At 37.7% G+C, this 19622-nt stretch overlaps 3 protein-coding genes across 4 annotated transcripts; 1 reads left to right on the top strand and 2 right to left on the bottom strand.

The window, feature by feature from the left end:
- The first annotated feature begins 2202 nt into the window (after nucleotides 1-2202).
- LOC121747949 (isoleucine--tRNA ligase, cytoplasmic-like) lies at nucleotides 2203-6185 on the top strand. The gene is made up of 2 exons (XM_042142122.1): nucleotides 2203-2816; nucleotides 2961-6185. The coding sequence occupies exons 1-2, from the start codon at nucleotides 2283-2285 to the stop codon at nucleotides 5967-5969; spliced, it is 3543 nt and encodes a 1180-aa protein (XP_041998056.1). The 5' UTR covers nucleotides 2203-2282; the 3' UTR covers nucleotides 5970-6185.
- Nucleotides 6186-6417: 232 nt separating this feature from the next.
- LOC121748021 lies at nucleotides 6418-9130 on the bottom strand. Its single transcript, XM_042142230.1, has 6 exons — nucleotides 8979-9130; nucleotides 8385-8435; nucleotides 8265-8307; nucleotides 7166-7206; nucleotides 6817-6876; nucleotides 6418-6716 (listed from the first exon to the last, which is right to left on the bottom strand). Exons 1-6 carry the CDS (start codon nucleotides 9042-9044, stop codon nucleotides 6657-6659), a joined length of 321 nt encoding a protein of 106 aa, XP_041998164.1. The 5' UTR covers nucleotides 9045-9130; the 3' UTR covers nucleotides 6418-6656.
- Nucleotides 9131-10895: 1765 nt separating this feature from the next.
- Nucleotides 10896-15992, bottom strand: LOC121748020 (hydroxymethylglutaryl-CoA lyase, mitochondrial-like). 2 transcript variants are annotated; one of them, XM_042142227.1, is made up of 9 exons: nucleotides 15597-15992; nucleotides 14232-14424; nucleotides 13900-14044; nucleotides 13352-13531; nucleotides 13125-13205; nucleotides 12879-13042; nucleotides 12396-12532; nucleotides 11603-11718; nucleotides 10896-11369 (listed from the first exon to the last, which is right to left on the bottom strand). In XM_042142227.1, the coding sequence occupies exons 2-9, from the start codon at nucleotides 14396-14398 to the stop codon at nucleotides 11124-11126; spliced, it is 1236 nt and encodes a 411-aa protein (XP_041998161.1). In that variant the 5' UTR covers nucleotides 14399-14424; nucleotides 15597-15992; the 3' UTR covers nucleotides 10896-11123. The 2 variants fall into 2 exon arrangements, with proteins under 2 accessions (XP_041998161.1, XP_041998163.1); XM_042142229.1 differs by lacking the exon at nucleotides 15597-15992 and adding an exon at nucleotides 15223-15400.
- Nucleotides 15993-19622: the final 3630 nt, after the last annotated feature.

The following is a 19622-nucleotide window of genomic DNA, read 5'->3' on the forward strand; positions in this document are numbered from 1 at the left end:
TGAGTGCGTATAAAGTTATGGAGCAAGAATCAGGCGATGATCAAACCCGTTTGGACCTCAATAGGATAGAAGCTTGGACTGCGAAGTATTCCCCAACGCATCTTAAGTACTGCAAATGAACGCTCAATAACATTCCGAGCTTTAGAATGCCTCAGATTGAACAATTCCTCTCTTGTTTGCGGTGCCTGGCTGCCATGACCCCATTCCTTCAAATGGTAGCGAACAACTTTGTACGGAGTGATGAAGCCCTCGCTGTTTGCATATGCATTATCGCATAAGTAATAGCAATCTGCAACGTAGAACAAATGTGAGAAGGTGAGTACACAGCCAGCCGGCTAATAGCACTATTTTTTACCTTTGGGTACTTTAAGTCCGAGCGGCCGGATAATGGCATCACGTAATATGCGCGAATCACCAGCTGAACCCTCCCATCCTGGCAGAACATACACGAACCTAAGTTGGCGATCGCATACAGAAAGTGTATTTGTGGATATCTGTCCTTTTCTATTACGATAACGAGGTGCGTCACCAATCGGCACGCGTACGTGTATGTATGTTCCGTCTAGAGCTCCAAGACAGCCCTACATACAGTGTATATGGTTGAGACATCATACCAAAGTTCAGTGGGTATAAATTATAATATACCGGACAAGAACAACACATTCCTTAAACCACTTCCATCTGGAATCCACACAGTCATCACCAACAGGTTCCGGCTTCACCAAAAAAATATCATGCAAAGTAAGTACCCCACGGAGCACCATATGTGTGTATTTAGACACTGTTTCAGATGAACGCATGAAATCGTGTCCTACAACCCGAGTCTTTTTGTGGTGAGCTAAAATGGACAAAAACATAGCAACTTGTTCCTCAACGGTGACAAATTTTTGATCTACTAATCCAGCACGGTCACGTAAGATGCGACACAATCTACCAAACGTGTTTCTATCCATCCGCAAATTGTCTACGCAGGAACGGTTAGAAAGCCGGACAAGCCTATCCAGCTGCTTTACATGAGCCGGAATGGCTTCAATCATTACCTCTGGGGTGAATCTTCCCCCCCGTTTCCTTTTCCGTGCGGTGGAACTGCCCAGGTTGATAATCATTGTGACGAGAAGCATGTTTGTCCGATGATTTCTTAGTATTTCCTCAAGTAAGATCAATAGCTCGATTGGTTCATTTCTAGCCACCTACATTTCCCAAGTATAAGCACAGCTTAGTCAAATTGCTTAAAACAGCACTACATAATAACATCGAACATTTACCTCGCAGCTGAATCATTAAAACAAACTTATTGTCAATGCATATATCAATTGCGTTGACATATTTGACAAAGCCGCAAAGTATAAGATATGTTCTGCAACAAGAAGCCAACTATAACCCCATATCACTAAGAACAACACACATTTGGACAGTTCGTACAAACAATTGAGAAGGACAATGGATCTACAATGAACTCCAATGTCAATTAACAGTTACCACAAAATAATAAGACTTCTATTTCGTCATACACAACAGCTACATTGAAGTCAAAGGAGCTGTAAACAAAAATCATACAACATAAGTTGAGCCACAAATCCTATAGGCCATTACGGCTCTATATTCTATTACGAAGTTCTGTACGACATCTGATAAATGCGGAACTTACCTGCTTAGTTGCGTCGTTGTCGGACATTGATCGTCGGCGCAAGCTATGGCTTAGACTGTTGGACTGCAATCTACCTAAATACGAAACTGCGGTTTGAATACCAAACCCACTGCCCCCAAATGACTCAATTGAACACAAGCGATTCAATCCAACAACGACGACTAGCCGTTTTCACTCAAGACACCGCACGAAACGCCGCCGTGAATAGCAATTGGTGGTAGAATGTGGAGTAAAGTATGGATGTGAAATCATAGAACGGGGTATTGAAGTAAATTGGGTGAAATTTGAAATCTTCAAACACAATTACTCCTCCCTATCGCATGGTGGAGTGGAGACAGAGTTATCTCTGTTTTGGCTCGTCATATCCACGATGGAGTCGGGTTATGAGATGTAAGGACCGGGTCTATGAGATAGCTAACATGGAAACCAAACAGAGAAGTTAGGGTAAATAGGGTGGAGTATCTATGCCTAACATGGATAACAAACGAGCCCTACGTATGAATGGTAAAATATGGTCAACTTTACTGTTTTGTTTTAATTTATCATCCAACTAAAGTAATGTATTATTCTCTCCTCAGTCCAAAACCCTAACCCTAAGAGCAACGCCCAATCACGGCGGCGGCGATCATCCATAATGGAGGACGTCTGTGAAGGAAAGGACTTCTCGTTCCCCTCCGAGGAAGAGAAGATCCTCTCATGGTGGGACGATATCGACGCCTTCCAAACCCAGCTCGACCGCACCAAATCATTTCCCGAGTATGTCTTCTACGACGGCCCTCCCTTCGCCACCGGCCTCCCCCACTACGGCCACATTCTCGCCGGAACAATCAAGGACATCGTCACTCGCTACCAGTCCATGACGGGGCATCACGTCACCCGGAGATTCGGCTGGGATTGCCACGGGTTGCCGGTGGAGCATGAGATTGATCAGAAATTGGGGATTAAGAGCAGAGAAGATATTCTCAAGATGGGGATTGGGAATTACAACGAAGAGTGCCGGGGGATTGTGCAGAGGTATGTCGGCGAGTGGGAGAAGACTGTGGTCAGAATGGGGAGGTGGATTGATTTTAGGAATGATTATAAAACTATGGATTTGAAATTCATGGAGAGTGTATGGTGGGGATTTGCGCAGTTGTTTAAGAAGGACCTTGTTTACAGAGGATTCAAGGTAATGTATTAACACCTTCTATATTGAGTTCTATATTGATCTTATTGTACTTCTCTATTTTGGATTGAGGAACTACTCTACTTAGACATTTGATTCTTATTATGTTGCTGTTTTTGGATAAATTTTTCGGATGTTATTGTGCAGGTCATGCCTTACAGTACTGGCTGTAAAACTCCGCTATCAAATTTTGAAGCCAATTCCAATTATAAGGAGGTTCCTGACCCCGAGATAATGGTGGCTTTTCCTGTGGTGGATGACGCTGATGCTGCCTCATTTGTTGCGTGGACAACGACGCCATGGACACTGCCTAGTAATCTTGCACTCTGCGTCAATGCTGGTTTTACTTATGTTAAGGTCCGGAACAAGTTTAATGGCAAAGTCTACGTGGTTGCTGAATCTAGATTATCGGAGCTTCCTGTTGAAAAAGGGAAGAAGAGTGTGCCCGATGTTGCTGCTGAGAATTCGAATTCAAAGCCCAAGGCGTCTGGTGGCAAAGCTAAGAATGTTGAAACATATGAAATATTGGATAAGTTTAGCGGTGCTTCTCTCGTTGGAAAGAAGTATGTCCCTTTATTCAATTACTTCAGTGACTACTCTGATGTGGCGTTTAAGGTAGTGGCAGATAATTATGTCACTGATGATAGCGGTACTGGAATTGTTCACTGCGCTCCTGCATTTGGTGAAGATGATTACCGAGTCTGTCTTGGAAATGGCATAATCACCAAGGGGGAAAACCTGGTCGTAGCAGTGGACGATGATGGACGTTTCACTGAAAGAGTTGTTGAATTTCACGGCCGGTATGTGAAGGATGCAGATAAAGACATCATTCAGGCTGTGAAGGAGAAGGGCAGGCTTGTAAAAACTGGAAGCTTTACTCACAACTATCCCTATTGTTGGAGATCTGATACTCCCCTCATCTACAGAGCAGTGCCCAGCTGGTTTGTGGCAGTGGAAAAGATTAAGGACCAGTTGCTGGAGAATAACGAGAAGACTAGATGGGTGCCTAACTTTGTTAAAGAAAAACGTTTCCACAACTGGCTTGAGAATGCTAGAGATTGGGCAGTCAGCCGAAGTAGGTTTTGGGGCACGCCTCTTCCTTTGTGGATCAGTGAAGATGGTGAAGAGATTGTCGTCATGGATTCCATTGAAAAGCTGGAAACACTTTCTGGTGAGAAGGTGACCGACTTGCATCGTCATAAAATTGATCATATTACTATCCCTTCAAGCCGCGGTTCAAAATTTGGTGTTCTTCGCCGGGTGGAGGATGTCTTTGATTGTTGGTTTGAGAGTGGATCAATGCCTTACGCTCATATCCACTATCCATTTGAGAATGTGGAACTATTTGAGAACAATTTTCCGGGAGATTTTGTAGCCGAGGGTCTGGATCAAACTCGTGGATGGTTTTATACTCTCATGGTTCTCTCCACTGCACTTTTTGGAAGACACGCTTTCAAAAACCTTATTTGTAATGGGCTTGTGCTGGCTGAGGATGGGAAGAAGATGAGTAAGAGATTAAAAAATTATCCTCCACCATCTGAAGTGATAAATGACTACGGAGCTGATGCATTACGACTCTACATTATAAACTCTCCAGTTGTTCGTGCTGAACCGTTGCGTTTTAAGAAGGAGGGGGTGTATGGTGTGGTAAAAGATGTCTTCCTACCATGGTATAATGCTTATAGGTTCCTTGTGCAAAATGCTAAAAGACTTGAAGTGGAGGGACTCGCACCATTCACACCTGTTGATCAGTCCATCCTTCATAATTCCTCGAATGTCCTTGACCAATGGATTAATTCTGCTACGCAGAGTTTAGTCCATTTTGTAAGGCAAGAAATGGATCTTTATAAACTCTACACGGTGGTTCCTTATCTTGTGGAGTTTTTGAACAACTTGACAAATATATATGTTCGATTCAATCGGAAGAGGCTGAAAGGTCGTACTGGGGAAGAAGATTGCAGAGTTGCCCTTTCGACTCTTTATTATGTTCTTCTCACAGCATGTAAATCCATGGCGCCATTCACACCATTCTTCACTGAGGTTCTTTATAAGAATCTGAGGAAAGCAACCGGTGCATCTGAAGAAAGCATTCACTTTTGCAGTTTCCCTGAAGTAGAAGGAAAGAGAGGAGAACGGATTGAAGAGAGTGTGAACCGAATGATGAAAATCATTGAGCTTGCACGTATCATCCGCGAGCACCATAACAAGCCTCTCAAGACGCCACTAAAGGAGATGGTGATAGTTCACCCTGACGCAGACTTCTTGGATGATATTGATAAAAAGCTGAGGGAATATGTGCTTGAGGAGCTAAATGTGAAGTCTTTGGTACCATGCAACGACACTCTTAAGTATGCCACGCTGCGTGCAGAGCCTGATTTCAGTGTGCTGGGGAAAAGGCTTGGAAAATCTATGGGTGAGATCGCAAAGGCAGTGAAGGCAATGTCAACAGAAGATATCTTGGCTTTTGAAAGAGCGGGAGAGATCACTATAAAAACACATGTTTTGAAGCTCAGTGATATCAAGATAACTAGAGAGTTCAAGCCTCCTGCTAATGTAAAGGCTGAAGATATGGATGCTAAAGGAGATGGTGATGTCTTGGTGGTATTGGACTTGCGCAGTGATGAGTCTTTGTATGAAGCCGGAGTTGCTCGTGAGATTGTGAACCGGATCCAGAAACTGCGGAAGAAAGCTGCACTTGAACCCACTGACATGGTAGAGGTCTTCTTCAAGTCATTGGATAAGGATGAAACAGCGTCTCGAGAAATTGTAGAGTCGCAGGATGCATACATCACAGGCGTGCTTGGGTCGCCATTGCTGCCACATTCTTTGCTTCCTCCCCATGATGTGGTCCTTGCTGAAGAGAGTTACCATGGGATATCAAACCTCTCCTTCACGATCATTCTAGCAAGGCCAGCGCTTGTATTCAACTCGGATGCCATTGCTGCATTGTATGGTGGAAGCACCAAATTCGCACAGGGATTGCAGGCATACTTGTTGGCGAGGGATCATCATAATTTGAAGACAGAATTTCAACATGGAAAGGGCAAGGTGAAGGTTGGTTGCATTGAAGATCTGCCCCCGGTGACTTTGGTGTTGGGTGAACATGTGTTCTTGACCGTTGGTGACTGCGTCTCAAGCAAGAAAGGGAGCCTGTGATTTCCAGTGTTTCATCTTTTTTTGGATTGTCAGATTTATTTTTGTTAGCACTATCGTTTTTTAATACTCATGTTTTTGCATTTGCCTTTGTTTCTTCTTGTTGGTTTATAGTAAGGGCATCATTTGTAGACGCTTTAGAGGGTGGGATAAGCAGTTGATCTAAGGATTTAAACATGCTCCATATATGTGATTTTGCATTCCTTTGTTTTTTGTTTACATGATGCTCACAACTTAATATACATACCAGTCTTAAATATGAACAAAGCTTAAACATTTTTTCACATTTGCACCCATATATTTATTTCCAATTCGGTTTCTACTTTTCATTTTTTCAGTCATTATTGTACCATAAACGTCTCCCGATTTTGCCAACAGAAGATAAAAGGCCAAAGCTATTATCTTAATGGACCAAATGCATATATATAATACATAAACAAAACCATATAGATTAAAAATTCAGAACATCCATGGCAATATATATAATACTAATATTAATAATAATACAATAAATATGCGATCAATGAACAAAGATAGAAATGGCAATTGATGTCACAAAAGCAGCACAATTTCCTCAATCATCAGTTTGGATCCAAAGTCTAAAGCCTATGGCAGAATTATGTGTACTACTGCATGCTGACATAACGATAGTATGAAGCATCAATTTGCTTATACTTCTTCTCTTGTTCCTCAGGAAGTCCTTGAATTCATTATTGTCTTAGCAGCATCTGTTGTTAATTCTTCATAAACCTGTTGTAGAATGAAAGAATTTTGGGTGAACAACTGTTAATAATCCACACACTTGGATTCAAGGTAGCAAAAGTGAAGAATCAATTTTTACTTTACTTACTAGTTTCTTATAAACTTGTTGAAATGCCTTGCAAAATCTTTCTGCATCAGCTGCACCCACCTAAGAAATGGACATTGCAAATATATATAATCTGTTCTTTCGAACCTTTGTTAGAATATGATTAATCTTCATCTCTTAGAAGATAAAAATGGCAGGCAAGACGACTTCAAAATTTTCCAATGCTTATATAGATACATGAAGCACACTTTTATTAAACAAATACACTATTAAGCTGCCAAGAGGTTTTCCAGAAAAAAAGTAACTAGACCCAAAACTAGTCAAAAAAGTACTTAAAAAGAACACAAAACTATTGGCATCATTCACAAGACAGTGAAAACACAACATATACCTTCTTCTCAGCAGCCGCCTTTAGTTTTCCCCAAAATGCTTCTGTGGTTGCAAATCAACACAAAGATGATTGATCAGTCACTATTCTTTAACAGAAACACTCTAAGTCAACATCTGCCAATGGCATTATTTATACAGTTTTCCACACTGAATTGTTTTATAGGGATAGGGCTAAAATTGATACTATTTGTTTTATCCCAATCCACATTCCACGCAGATAGGCAAGATCTGACATGGTATGGAATGGATGAATTTAAGGAGATAATTCCCCAATGAACCACAATGTTGTCCAATTAGCATCAATCAAGATCAGTGAGCTAGTACCTACTCAACGGATCAGCTCTCCCACAAAACTTTAATGCTAGCTCAATCAAGAGAGTTCCAGTATTTAATCTCTTAGAGTAAAGTTAGTCATAAAGACAGTGCTAGAACAGGATAGGATCTTTGTAACTGAAAGACCACAAAGATTGAAGTCAGGTTAAGGTGACCGAAACAACACTTTATATAGTGAGTCAAGTTTATGCTTTAAGGGCTTTAGGAATGGAGATAGACAATAAGACAATCTCAGTCACGTGATTGCAGCTTCAAAATATGTATAGGAATTAGATATACATACCTATGATACAGAATATCTGGTTTCCATCTATCCCTTCTCTATATTGAAAAGACTGAGAAACCCCTAAAAAGGACTGATAAAGGACAACCATTCACATGCTTTTATATATCTTTTCCTCTAATATAAATATTACATCGAGAGGTAGAGAAGGATTAGTACTTGGCTAATTTTTTTTTCATTTTTGAACATATTCATTGATTATAGATGTCCTTCACCATTAGTTTAATACTCTACTTCTTAATTAATAAAGTTCCTAACCAAATTAGCTACCAGATTTGTGCATTAGAGTGTTATATGGTATTTAATCTCTAATATTTAAATCCAGAATTAGTTTAAAGTTGAAGGGTCAGACATTTGTGTTATTACTATGAAACTATCAGATCCCACATATTCAACATTGGCTACCATAGGATGTATGAGAGTGATAGTTTGAGAACTATAAAACCAACAAGAGTTTCTCTACCAATAAGTCGGAATGCCTCACCATTATTATCCTCAGTACTACATCCATCTTGCCGTTCCTTCAACTGAGAAAATATCCAGATGTTAGAAAACAGTGATGAAGCAAGCGTAACAGCACCGTGCCAAAAAACCTATGCAGTACCTCCTGACTCGGAGCAGGTCCAGATAATTGGCTTGAAAATTCCGAAGCAGCCTGAAAACATAACTTCGCTAAGCATCCACAGGTCCAAAATATTGAAAAGGAATATAGAAGGTGCACTTGCACATTACCCTTGCAGCCCATAAAATGCACAATGTTCCTAAAATTAAACTGGATATCTACAGTTCATGGAACCTTTTAATTTAATCATTGGAAATGTTTAGAAAAGCTCATATCAATTTGCGGCTACGCATAACAACAGACTGAATTAAACTGATATCCAGGAACCAAACACTAAAATGGAATGCCGTCTTATAAATAACTATCTACGCACTAAATGAACTTCGAGCTCACCCAAAATAAACAGAGAAACACATGATAAAAGCTTCAACAATGAGGCATAAGAAAAGTAGAAAAAAAGTCCAATTTAGGAAAATAAACAAAAGAAAAAAAAGGAAGCACAGTAGTGTAAAGGAATTCAAGAGAAGGCTCTACTCATTCTATCTTCTAACAGATCACAATCAAAATATATTCAGCTACAAGTGTGTGTGTGTGTGTGTGTGTGTGAGAGAGAGAGAGAGAGAGAGAGAGAGATACGCAATAATCGGTAGATCGGACGATTGGGAAGAGCTCGAGGAGCTGCCGGAATTCATTCTCGTCCATCGGAATTCGAATTTTCGCAGAAGCAATTCTCAATTTGTATGAGATTCCCGGTTGCACTGCTCCTCCCCTCTTTATTTTCCACGCTAATTTTGAGGGCTAATTATACTCTCTCTCCGGGAAATTTTGTCACATTTTTCATTTACGTCCAGTCCTATAAAATTTGTCAGATTTCACTTTTTACCATTTTTAGTAGTAGACATTCATTCCACTGACTTATTTTTACTCACGTCTTATTATAAAACTAATACTCCCTCCGTCCCGAGCTACTCGCTCATTTCCTTTTCGGCACGGAGATTAAGGAATGAGTATATAGGAAAGTCAAAAATGACGGCTGTAGGTGAAAATTTTTACTAAAAATGGAAAGAGTGCAAGTAACTTGGGACGCCCAAAAAGGAAATACGTGCGAGTAGTGCGGGACGGAGGGAGTACATTAAAAGACAGAATAATCGAATAACCGAATTTATTTATTTATTTATATTTTATATATATATATATATATATATTACTATTATTTAATTGTAACTGAATATAAAATCCTAAAAACTAACCCTACTTTCACTCAACCGCTTGTGCCTCCTCTATTCTCTAAACCTAATCTCTCCACCTCCACTCCAAGCAGTCACCACTGTACTGTCCACCCGCCCTCCAGCATCCAACCATCCACGCCGGTCGTCGTCGCCTTCGGAAGACCCACGATAGCTCCAGCCCGTCGCTCCTCCACCCTTCCACCCACTCCGTCGCTCCTCCACGCCTTCAGCTCTAGATTCACGCCATCGTCTCCAGCCTTACACACCCATCCACGACACGCCTCGAGAAAAAGATAAGCGCTATCTGATATAATTTTTTTGTATGTATTTATGTTTCTGTATTTGATGAAATTGAATGTTCATTGTAATGCAAAATTGTATGATTGTTGTTTGATAGGAAATTAGGAATTGTATGTTCACTGCAATGTAAAATGCTATGATTTCATTATTCAGTTATATAGATGTTGTGTAAAATTGATGATTTCTTTGATAAATGTTGTGTAAAATTGTATGATTGCAGTTTGGTTCTCGGTTTTTCGGTTTTAGTTCGGTTTTTTTAGTTCAGTTTTGGGTTTTTCGGATTTCGGTTTTTCGGTTTTCGGTTTTGATTTTAGCCTAAATTCGGTTTTTCGGTTTCGGTTCGATTTGGGCAAAAAACCGAACCGAAACCCGAATGCACACCCATACTCATTACTAAAATTGAAAATATCTTTTTATCTCTACTTTATTCTCTATCTTTTACTTAACTCTCTCCACTTAATAAACAAAATAAAGTTGCATAAAATCATGTGCCGCCCAAGAAAGGGGTCATCTTATTTAGGATGGAGGGAGTATCAAATTCTTTGTTTATATTGTATGTCTCGTGTTTATTCTCTGCGTGTGCGCACGGTGTGTATTTAGTTTTACAATTACTATATATTAACAATTACTATATATTACTCCCAAGTAAAATTTTAAATATCTACTTTAGTTACAGAATTCAAGTTATTAATTTGAGAATAATTATGCATATAAATATTTTTATGATACTACTAAACAATGGGTCAATCCCATACCAATCGCAATCTTATTTCTTTTTTTCTTCAAAAGGGTCAGGGCAGTTTCGATATTGCTTAGCAATATACTCCCTTCATCCCACAAAGATGTCACACTTATGGGACGACACGAGATTTTAGGAGGTTTTATTTTGTGTGTTAGTGGAAAGAGAAAATATAATATTTATATTATTGTGAGAGAAAATTTTTTCTAAAAATAAAAAAGTGACATCTTTAGTAGGACAACCTAAAAAGGAAAGTTAAACATCTTTTATGGGATGAAGGGAGTATTTCGCAGTAAAGTGACACAAAATTGCATAACATTCCACCAAACCAGAGTAATTTTGAGCCTCTAGATAATATTAATGATAACAGTGCATTTATGAGATTACATGTCCATTCATCACTTTTCAAAACCTTGAATACTACTATGAGAAGTGTCTCAACAATTGGATTCCTTCCCTCGTCTTATAAATGATGGTAGTATACATTGTATACCCTACTAAATATATGAATGATCAGCAGCACTCTCTCGAATCTCTGCGGCTGATTGCAATCGCTGTCTTGGAGCCCAATGGACGCCCTAAAAACAGGCTGATATACTCGCCTGCTGACAAGAGCTTCCCCATGTCAACATTGGTCTTCACACCAAGACCATTAAGCATGTACACCACATCCTCAGTCGCAACATTTCCCGAAGCTCCCTTGGCATAGGGGCATCCTCCCAGACCCGAAACAGATGAATCCACTGTGCTGATTCCCATCTATCAAGGACTAATCCGTCAACAACCTCGTATAACTCATTCATCCAACATTTTCTATCTTGGAGACTGCAGAGGATATTTTTTTGCCTCTGCACTCTCGCTCACTTTGAAATCTACTAGAACTCAATATTCAGTTCTAGTAGATTTCAAAGAGGAAGTGCGGTGCAGTTATGGTGGTAGGCAATGAACTAGACCGAGATTGCACCATACAAGATTAGAGAGAAGTTACTCACTTGGAGGGATAACAGAATATTAGGTAGAGACTGTCCATATGTGTCATGGAAATGGACAGCAAGCTTCTCGACAGGCACAACAGCCATCACAGCCTCCAGCATAGGAAGTACAGTACCTATGCCAAAATAACCTTTAGATGTCTCCAAGAGAACAAGAAATCAGGGAGACTAAAATTACAGAGAGACATTCAAGAATGTCAAGCAATTTTCTTATGACCTTTATTGTCCAGAACAAAATCACAAGCTAAATGAGTCCAAGTTTACAAGAATGGTAAACATTTTTTATTTTATGACGTATGATAGTAAACATTGAAACACCCAGACTCGGGGAAATTTTCTTTTAACTAAATGTAATATTAACTCTATTTTCTGAAGTGTGCACACACACATACGGAACACATAAGAACATTTATAAATTTTTATATAAATAGACACACACGGATATATATGTATCACTGTATTAGTGTATACAGGCATACTTACATATTCATGCATTACATACACAGACACGTGGAGGTATATTCGCATAATTAAAGCAATAGCTCACTGACATAAAAGGGGATAAGTGCAACAATGAAACCCCTCAACATCTACTCAGGGGAGTTTATTTGCCTAACTTATTCACAAAAAAACCTTAGATGTTAACAAGATCCAACAAACATGTACTACATGTTTGTTTATTTGGCTGTTCCAGCAAATGTAGCAACTACAAGTTGCATCATGAGGAAGAAAGATTATGTATCTAAATTCACCAAAAAAAAAAAGAAACAACAACTAGAAGAAACTCCGTTACCTGGTGTAGCAACTCCAACTGTATCTCCAAGAGATATCTCAAAACAGCCCATATTATGAAGTTCCTTCGCTACATATGCAACTTTTGATGGTGATATATTTCCTTCTACTGGGCAGCCAACAACACAAGACACATACCTGTTGAAGGTTTACATAAATATTGTCAACCAAACTCAAATTAAGATTGTGAAGAATGTTTGTCTTCTCCAACAAGTGTTTACCAAGATTTCTGAAAAACAATTTATCATTTAACAGAGCTTTCATGATGTTCCACAGTTTTCAAAGGTTGAATAAATATTGCATCATGTGTGTAGCGTCAGTTAATTTGTCCGAGCAGTTGTTGATATCAAGTCCATGCAAAAAACTTGAATCACAAGTTATCTCGTGACTCCTCAGAAAATTTGAAATTTGAACTTTTCTCCTATTTAAGTTCTAAGAAGAAGAATTGAGTTCTGAAGGTGGGGGGTGGTCGAACATATCATACCCGCGCACAGGAATCGAAAGTTTTTTGGCAGCAGAAGTTACAGCACGATAGCGAAGCAAGCTCTCTTCAATACTGCAATTAATATTTGATTTTGAGAATGACTCAGAAGCTGATGCAAATACAGCGACTTCTTTTGCACCTGCTGCAACAGCAGCTTCAAAGCCCTATGAAATTGTTATGAAATGTTAATTCTCATTCCGTCATAAAGAAATGGCAGGAAAAATTTTGATTGCAACTAATACCCACCTTAATATTGGGAGTCAGAACAGGCAATCTAACTCCTTCCAAATTCTGAATTGCTTCCATCACATCCTTTGCATCTGCCAGCTAGTTAAGCAAATATAGGGAATTAAACAGATGAAAGAACAAAAAACTTTACTCTATGCCAGCTCATAGATGCTGTAGTATTCAAGGCCACAAATGTGAGATAATGAGAACAAACAGGAGAGAATGGCTTCAAAACAAATTAGTACCTGAGGTACCCACTTGGGTGAAACAAAACTTGTAGCCTCAACAACAGCCAATCCAGACGCAACCAATTTGCGGATCAATTTGATTTTGACAGATGTTGGGACAACTGTTTTCTCATTTTGTAGCCCGTCCCTGGGGCCAACTTCGACTATCTTCACATGTTTCGGCACACACTTGAAAAACTACAGTAGCCAAAAATTTGTTGCTTAAAGGATATCATAGTAAATCCACATAAATATGATGCTACATTATAAACTGACAAGGACTTCACAAAATGCTCCTTGGGGGAGAGTCAAGAAAATCTTTATCGAAAGAGCAAAACAACAATCCTTGTTAACGGTTAACCCAATGCAGACATGGTGATATACACAGGAAAGAAGATCACAAAAGCTGTTCCAAAAAAACTGTTCGATAGAAGATTTTATGAGGATCATATTTTACATGATATCTGCAATTATGTTTTCTCTAATTAATGTAATATCCAGAGCTCAAAAGTCAAAACTAATAATTACTTTGAGGACTTGGAAAAACTTTTAGCTGAATTGATTACCTTGTATTTTGATTCCCCGGTGTCATTTTCACTCATGTTTCTACAGACCACCGAACCTCTACCTAGACTTGAAGTCCTCTGAAACAAGTTTCTTTTATGTCTTCTCCATGTAACATGCTCTTGTTCGTACTCTCCAAAATCTTCACTGAAAATAAAAGCAGACAAATTGGTGTGCACGTTAAAGTCACGTCTTAAAAGCGGTTATCACCACAATTCACTTGATCTTGTGATTTCTTATTCTGAAAGAAAAGTGATAAACAAACAAGGCCAATAACAATGAAGAAAGGCACACATAGAAGCAGAAAACCATTCCCAGATGAAATTTCACCTACTTGCAGCTATTAGATGAGCTGCAACTCCTCCCTTCAATCCAGCAGTTTCCCATTCCCATATCTTCTGGGACAGGTCTGCATGCACCGGATGAGAACCTATAAACTTGGTCAATGTTGCTCAAAGCTGGGAGCTTGTCAAGACCAAGAGGCTCCTCCAAACTTGACATTGGTGTGCAAGTGATTGCAGCAGTAACTGGAATAACAAGAAGAAATAGCTTGCTTTCAGAATAATTCAAGGCCTATAAGCTGGCAAAAGTCTATTACTGATGCATTAAATATAAATAGATAGAAGCTGGCAACAATTCATTAGCGATGCATGGAGAATCATAAACGCATTGTTATAGCCAAAAATCTAAGATACCCTGATTTGAAGGAAAATTAGTGAGTAGTCATATCAGGACCAATATTCTATGTTTAGTTTACTTCAAGAAGAACTTACAAATAATCAAGAAAGTAAAATAGTTAAAGCATTTGTAAAGATCATGAGACCAGAGACTTATGTGAACATATGTAGAGTAAAAATGTTTGAAAAGCTCTTAGTAATGGGACTCCAGAACTTCTGCTTTACAGACTCAGAAGTTTATAGTTATAAGGAGCCTAGGAATACGAAGAAAGTGGAGCAGAAAATTTGTCAACTACCCTTGCTTCTTTTCATCCCACAACCAGTCCTAAGTTTATCCGTAATAACTTTACATTAGGTTGAAATGAAGTACTCTCTGCTGCTTAATTTACATAAATTTCACATGATAACATGTACCACTACTTATCAGATAGTGACCCTGTTGGAATGAAGGAAATATCAAATTGCAACTTGATAATGCCATATTCAACTGCTGTTATCCTCCATGAATTAGCAAGATGAAAAAATGTGGGCAGGTAATATGCATGTGCCAATTCCATAAACTACCAATCAAACAAAGCAACAAAACTCTGCAACAGTTCTGAATCTATTCCGGAAATGGCAAAGCTTATAACTCCAAATGGGCCCAACCTTAACAAATGTCACCTCTTCAACCTTAAAAAAGTAGATAACTTTTGCAATTTTAACTCTCATTTGAGATAATCATGCTGATCACCCTGAACATTCATCCAAAGAGTACTCTAAATTCTCTAATGAATCTCTAAAACCTCCCTCTTCAAATCAAAATCTCTTACTCCTATATCCAATCCTTCTCCAGTCATCTCAAGCGCGAAAAACAACAATCAAGGTCAAATGAACCTCAATTCCCGTTCCCTTTTCACCGAAAAACATGTGTTATCTCCATCAGAAGATATAATTTTCAAAATTCGAGCAACAAACAAAAATTGTTTGCATCCATGTGTAAAACAGAAAAAACAAATAGTTCATGGAAAAGAAACCAATACCTAGAATCAAAAAAAGGGGAAACCTGCAGGTTTCTGAAATCGGAAACGAAGAATTCAGAAAAACCTTGCAAACAGCCCTTTTCCCTAAATAAGTTAGAGCAAAGCCGAAAAATGCGATTGGTTGGTGCGTAAGGGACAGAATAGCGAACAAGGCACCGCACAAACGTGACGGAGAATTCTGTATAGAATAAATGCACAATAAAAAGATAAAGTGCAGTTGTTGATATGTGCGCGTGATTTTGATTGAGTTGATTGCGATTTAGGGTTTTCTAGGTGCTGGAATTATGAATTTCTTGCAATTGGGACTTCAACTGAATGCAATGGCTTGCCAGCACTAGGATTCTAGAGAGAGAGAGAGGGGGATTGTGGGAAGGTTGGTTGGTAGGTGGTTTTCAGTTGGAAGTTGGTCAATTTCCCACCTTCATAAATTATTCATTTTTTAAACCTTTTTTATTTAATTTTATTTATTAGCGGTTCTCTTTATCTTTCTTTTTATGTATTATTATTACTCCACTACTTTGTATATATCCCATTATGCTAAGCGATATCAAACGGAGTATGTACTTTACTTAAAGTTGATGCAATGGTCGAAAACAAAATCATTTTCATGTAGTTATAGGTTTATTGTCAAACCGAGATCACATCGGGAACAGACAGACACAATCGACACATTGAGACATTACGAGTCTAACTCGAACTTGAGTCATTCTGGGCCCACCTATGCAACTTGGGCTCTGATACCACTTGTTCGGATTGTCCTTTTGGTCATACTGGGCCCGACCTGCAACCTAGGTTTTGATACGACTTGTTCGGATTGGACTCTGATATTATCCGCTTTGGGTCAAGTCTGCACAGATTTGTTTTTGGGTCATTTCCAAAAGGCTTCAAACTAATTGAGGTTGAACAAGAATTATATTCACTTTCTAATTCCCTCCAACATCCAATACTTTCGCCATCTAGGGTGCAACATTCAGACTGCTTCGCCTAGCAGCACGACACTTGTATTGCTCTCCCACAACCCCGTTTTCACGGTTTAGGCTGCTCCCGTTTCGCTCGCCGCTACTACGGGAATCGCTTTTGCTTTCTTTTCCTCTGGCTACTAAGATGTTTCAGATTTTTCCCCAATAACCGAATACTTTTGTCTGTAAATACTGCATATTTGATTCCATCCATAAATCCACTGAGCTAATAGCCCGTCGTGCGAGCCTCCCACTGGGGGCCCACTATGTCAAAAGCGAGAGAAACCCCATCCCTCTCTTTCCTTTTTTCGCCTCCATGTCCCCACACGGGAGACATGGGGACGTAATGTAAAATGAATTTGTAAATTACTTAAAATATGTGTTTTATCATATTATACTAGTAGTAAATCTTTTAAAAATAGAAATTTCAGAAATAATACAAATTTGCATATTTTTTGTAGTGTATTTGACAAAAAGTTCAGTAGACTAGTTTTAATATACTAGATAAAATAGTAGTAGTATAAAGTAAGATCTATGATTAAATGGTAAGATTATTTAATAGGAGGTGATTAGCCGTGACTTATTATTCTATGAATATCCATACAAAGAATTAAATCATAACTGCTTTAGAGTTTTTGAAGAAGTACTCTCTCCGTCCCGGACTACTCGCACATTTTCTTTTCGGCACGGAGATTAAGGAATGAGTGTATAGCAAAGTCAACAATTGCGGTTGTAGGTGATAATTTTTACTAAAAATGGAAAGAGTGCAAATAACTTGGGACGCCCAGAAAGAAAATAAGTACAAGTAGTTTGGGACAGAGGGAGTATTATTTACGCATACTATTATCAATGAAATTATTATGTTGTGAATATTTTCCTTCCATTCATCGATTCTGTCCCCATTAGCCTAGGGATTGAAGAATTCCAAGAACATGGAGATTCTCGAAGCTTTTTTGGGAGGTAGACTATATACGCCAAAAAAAAACAAATTAATAGAGTGGCCCCTTTGAAATCACTGCCTCACAAAATATCAGTGTATTAGTAATATTTGAGGCCACAAATATAATTAAATTAGGTATGTTATTTTTATTGTGGCTACTGTAGTGTCACCGAACCAACCTAGCTGGAATTGGGTGGAATCAATAATATACGACTTACCTCTTCTACCAACCTTTACTTTTTTATTTCTTCTAAATTATTGCGTTTTTGGAAATAATTTTAATTGCCTCAATATTAACCACTTATATACAGACTATACTACTAGTATTCATGTGTAACACAATTACTTATTAAAGAAGGAGACCACATAAAAAAAGCAATTAGCAGTGTCATTGGGTAAATAAATTTATCAAAAAAATCTTATTATAATTAGGGATTTTATTGCAGTCCACAACTCGTGGGCCGACCCGAATTTTGTTAAATTTCGAGGGTTAGAGTTGAAAATTTTCAATTCGATAAAATTAAAACTCGATTAATCCGTACCCGATTAACATGCATCCAAGAGGACCATATCTGAAATCTGATGGGTGGGCCTAAATATAACTTCTGTGTATTATTTCTTCATGTTTAACACATAATTCGATATTTCATTAATTATTTTATAATATAAATAACTAATAAAAAAATTCCAATTTTATATTTAATATATATTTATGTTAGATTTTATTAATATAATAATTAATTAATTATAAAATTCATATTAATTAATATTCTATTTCTAAAATATGTTTTAAAGTTATGAGAATATGTTTAATATTTATTTATTTATAAAATTTTAAATTAGGATTTAGTTACATTTGAGTTAAACATATATCTAAAAATTGTCATAATTAAATGTTTTAAATCCTATAAATATAACTAATTTTCATTATAATAGATTAATCATATGTTAATTTTATCGGTAGCAGTCTGATTAGTCCACTGGCCAGCCCCGAAACCAAACATTTAGGATTAGAGTTGAATATTACGATCATATAAAATCACAACCTAATTAGTCCACATTCAATTAACTCACTGCCTAAAGAGAATCGACCAGAAATCCGATGAGCTAACCCTATTAACAATCCTAATTATAAATTTATAATCACCTCATGTTTATTAAAGTTGTTGCGGAAAAAGCGGTGATTAACATAATTTTCAGCTCGTTGTTTACAATTAATAAAACACATCGAAACTTTGAAATATGCTAAACTCCTTGATAAATTTATGATTAAGTGATCCTGTTTAAATGATTTAAGTGATCCTGTTTAAATGATTTAAGTGATCTTGTTTGATTCATATCTCAAGAGATAGAATCGAAAAAATCATAATAGTAATAAGAGTAAACTGCATTATTAATCCCTAACATTCTGGGTTGTGATACCACATACCCCTAATAAATAAAAATAGCGCCAGAGGACTTTAACGTTTAATATAATCACGAATGATATTTTTTCGGACTAAAACAACCTCGGACCCTATAAGAGCATTTTTGTCACTCCATTATATTGCTGACATATGATTTTTGCCACATTTTTGTCAACAACTTCTTATATACTCCCTCCGTCCCACAATAATTATCATTCTTTTTCATTTCGGCCCGTCCCACAATATTTGTCACACTTCATTTTTACCGTAAATGGTAAGTATATCCACATTCTACTAACTCACTCCACTCACATTTTTTTATAAAACCAATTAAAAAAAGTGGGTTATATATTCCACTAACTTTTCCAACCAACTTTTCTTTACATTTCTTAAAACTCATGCCCATAATAAGAGTGACAATTATTGTGGGACGGAGGGAGTAATTTCCTAATAAGTTCTGATATTTCATATGCAATTAAAATTTTGTAATTATTTACACTTTCTAATACTTTTATAATCACAGATTCATCATTATCTACATGAATGAGACCCTTTCTTCCTTATAAAACTCTTGTATTTTTCTGTGTTTCTATTTCCCCTAATTTTTCTTTATTTTTTTACCTTGATTTTACGGATCAATTTTATTTATTATGAAAATATCATAATTTTGTGGTATTAATTTATAAATTTACATTCTCTTAATTTCAAATACTATTATTAA

The sequence above is a fragment of the Salvia splendens genome, chromosome 9 (assembly GCF_004379255.2).
Source record: "Salvia splendens isolate huo1 chromosome 9, SspV2, whole genome shotgun sequence".
Taxonomy (NCBI): domain Eukaryota; kingdom Viridiplantae; phylum Streptophyta; class Magnoliopsida; order Lamiales; family Lamiaceae; genus Salvia; species Salvia splendens.

What these genes read in the sequence shown, in the direction of transcription:
- LOC121748020 (XM_042142227.1), bottom strand. Translation starts at nt 14,398, where the DNA reads ATGTCAAGTTTGGAGGAGCCTCTTGGTCTTGACAAGCTCCCAGCTTTG. An exon ending in TTCTGACTCCCAATATTAAG is followed by an intron (nt 13,043 to 13,124) that starts GTGGGTATTAGT and finishes ACAATTTCATAG; the next exon opens with GGCTTTGAAGCTGCTGTTGC. An exon ending in CTTTCGATTCCTGTGCGCGG is followed by an intron (nt 12,533 to 12,878) that starts GTATGATATGTT and finishes AACCTTCAACAG; the next exon opens with GTATGTGTCTTGTGTTGTTG.
- LOC121747949 (XM_042142122.1), top strand. Translation starts at nt 2,283, where the DNA reads ATGGAGGACGTCTGTGAAGGAAAGGACTTCTCGTTCCCCTCCGAGGAA. An exon ending in TTGTTTACAGAGGATTCAAG is followed by an intron (nt 2,817 to 2,960) that starts GTAATGTATTAA and finishes GTTATTGTGCAG; the next exon opens with GTCATGCCTTACAGTACTGG.
- LOC121748021 (XM_042142230.1), bottom strand. Translation starts at nt 9,044, where the DNA reads ATGGACGAGAATGAATTCCGGCAGCTCCTCGAGCTCTTCCCAATCGTC. An exon ending in GACCTGCTCCGAGTCAGGAG is followed by an intron (nt 8,308 to 8,384) that starts GTACTGCATAGG and finishes ATATTTTCTCAG; the next exon opens with TTGAAGGAACGGCAAGATGG. An exon ending in TAGTACTGAGGATAATAATG is followed by an intron (nt 7,207 to 8,264) that starts GTGAGGCATTCC and finishes TTGCAACCACAG; the next exon opens with AAGCATTTTGGGGAAAACTA.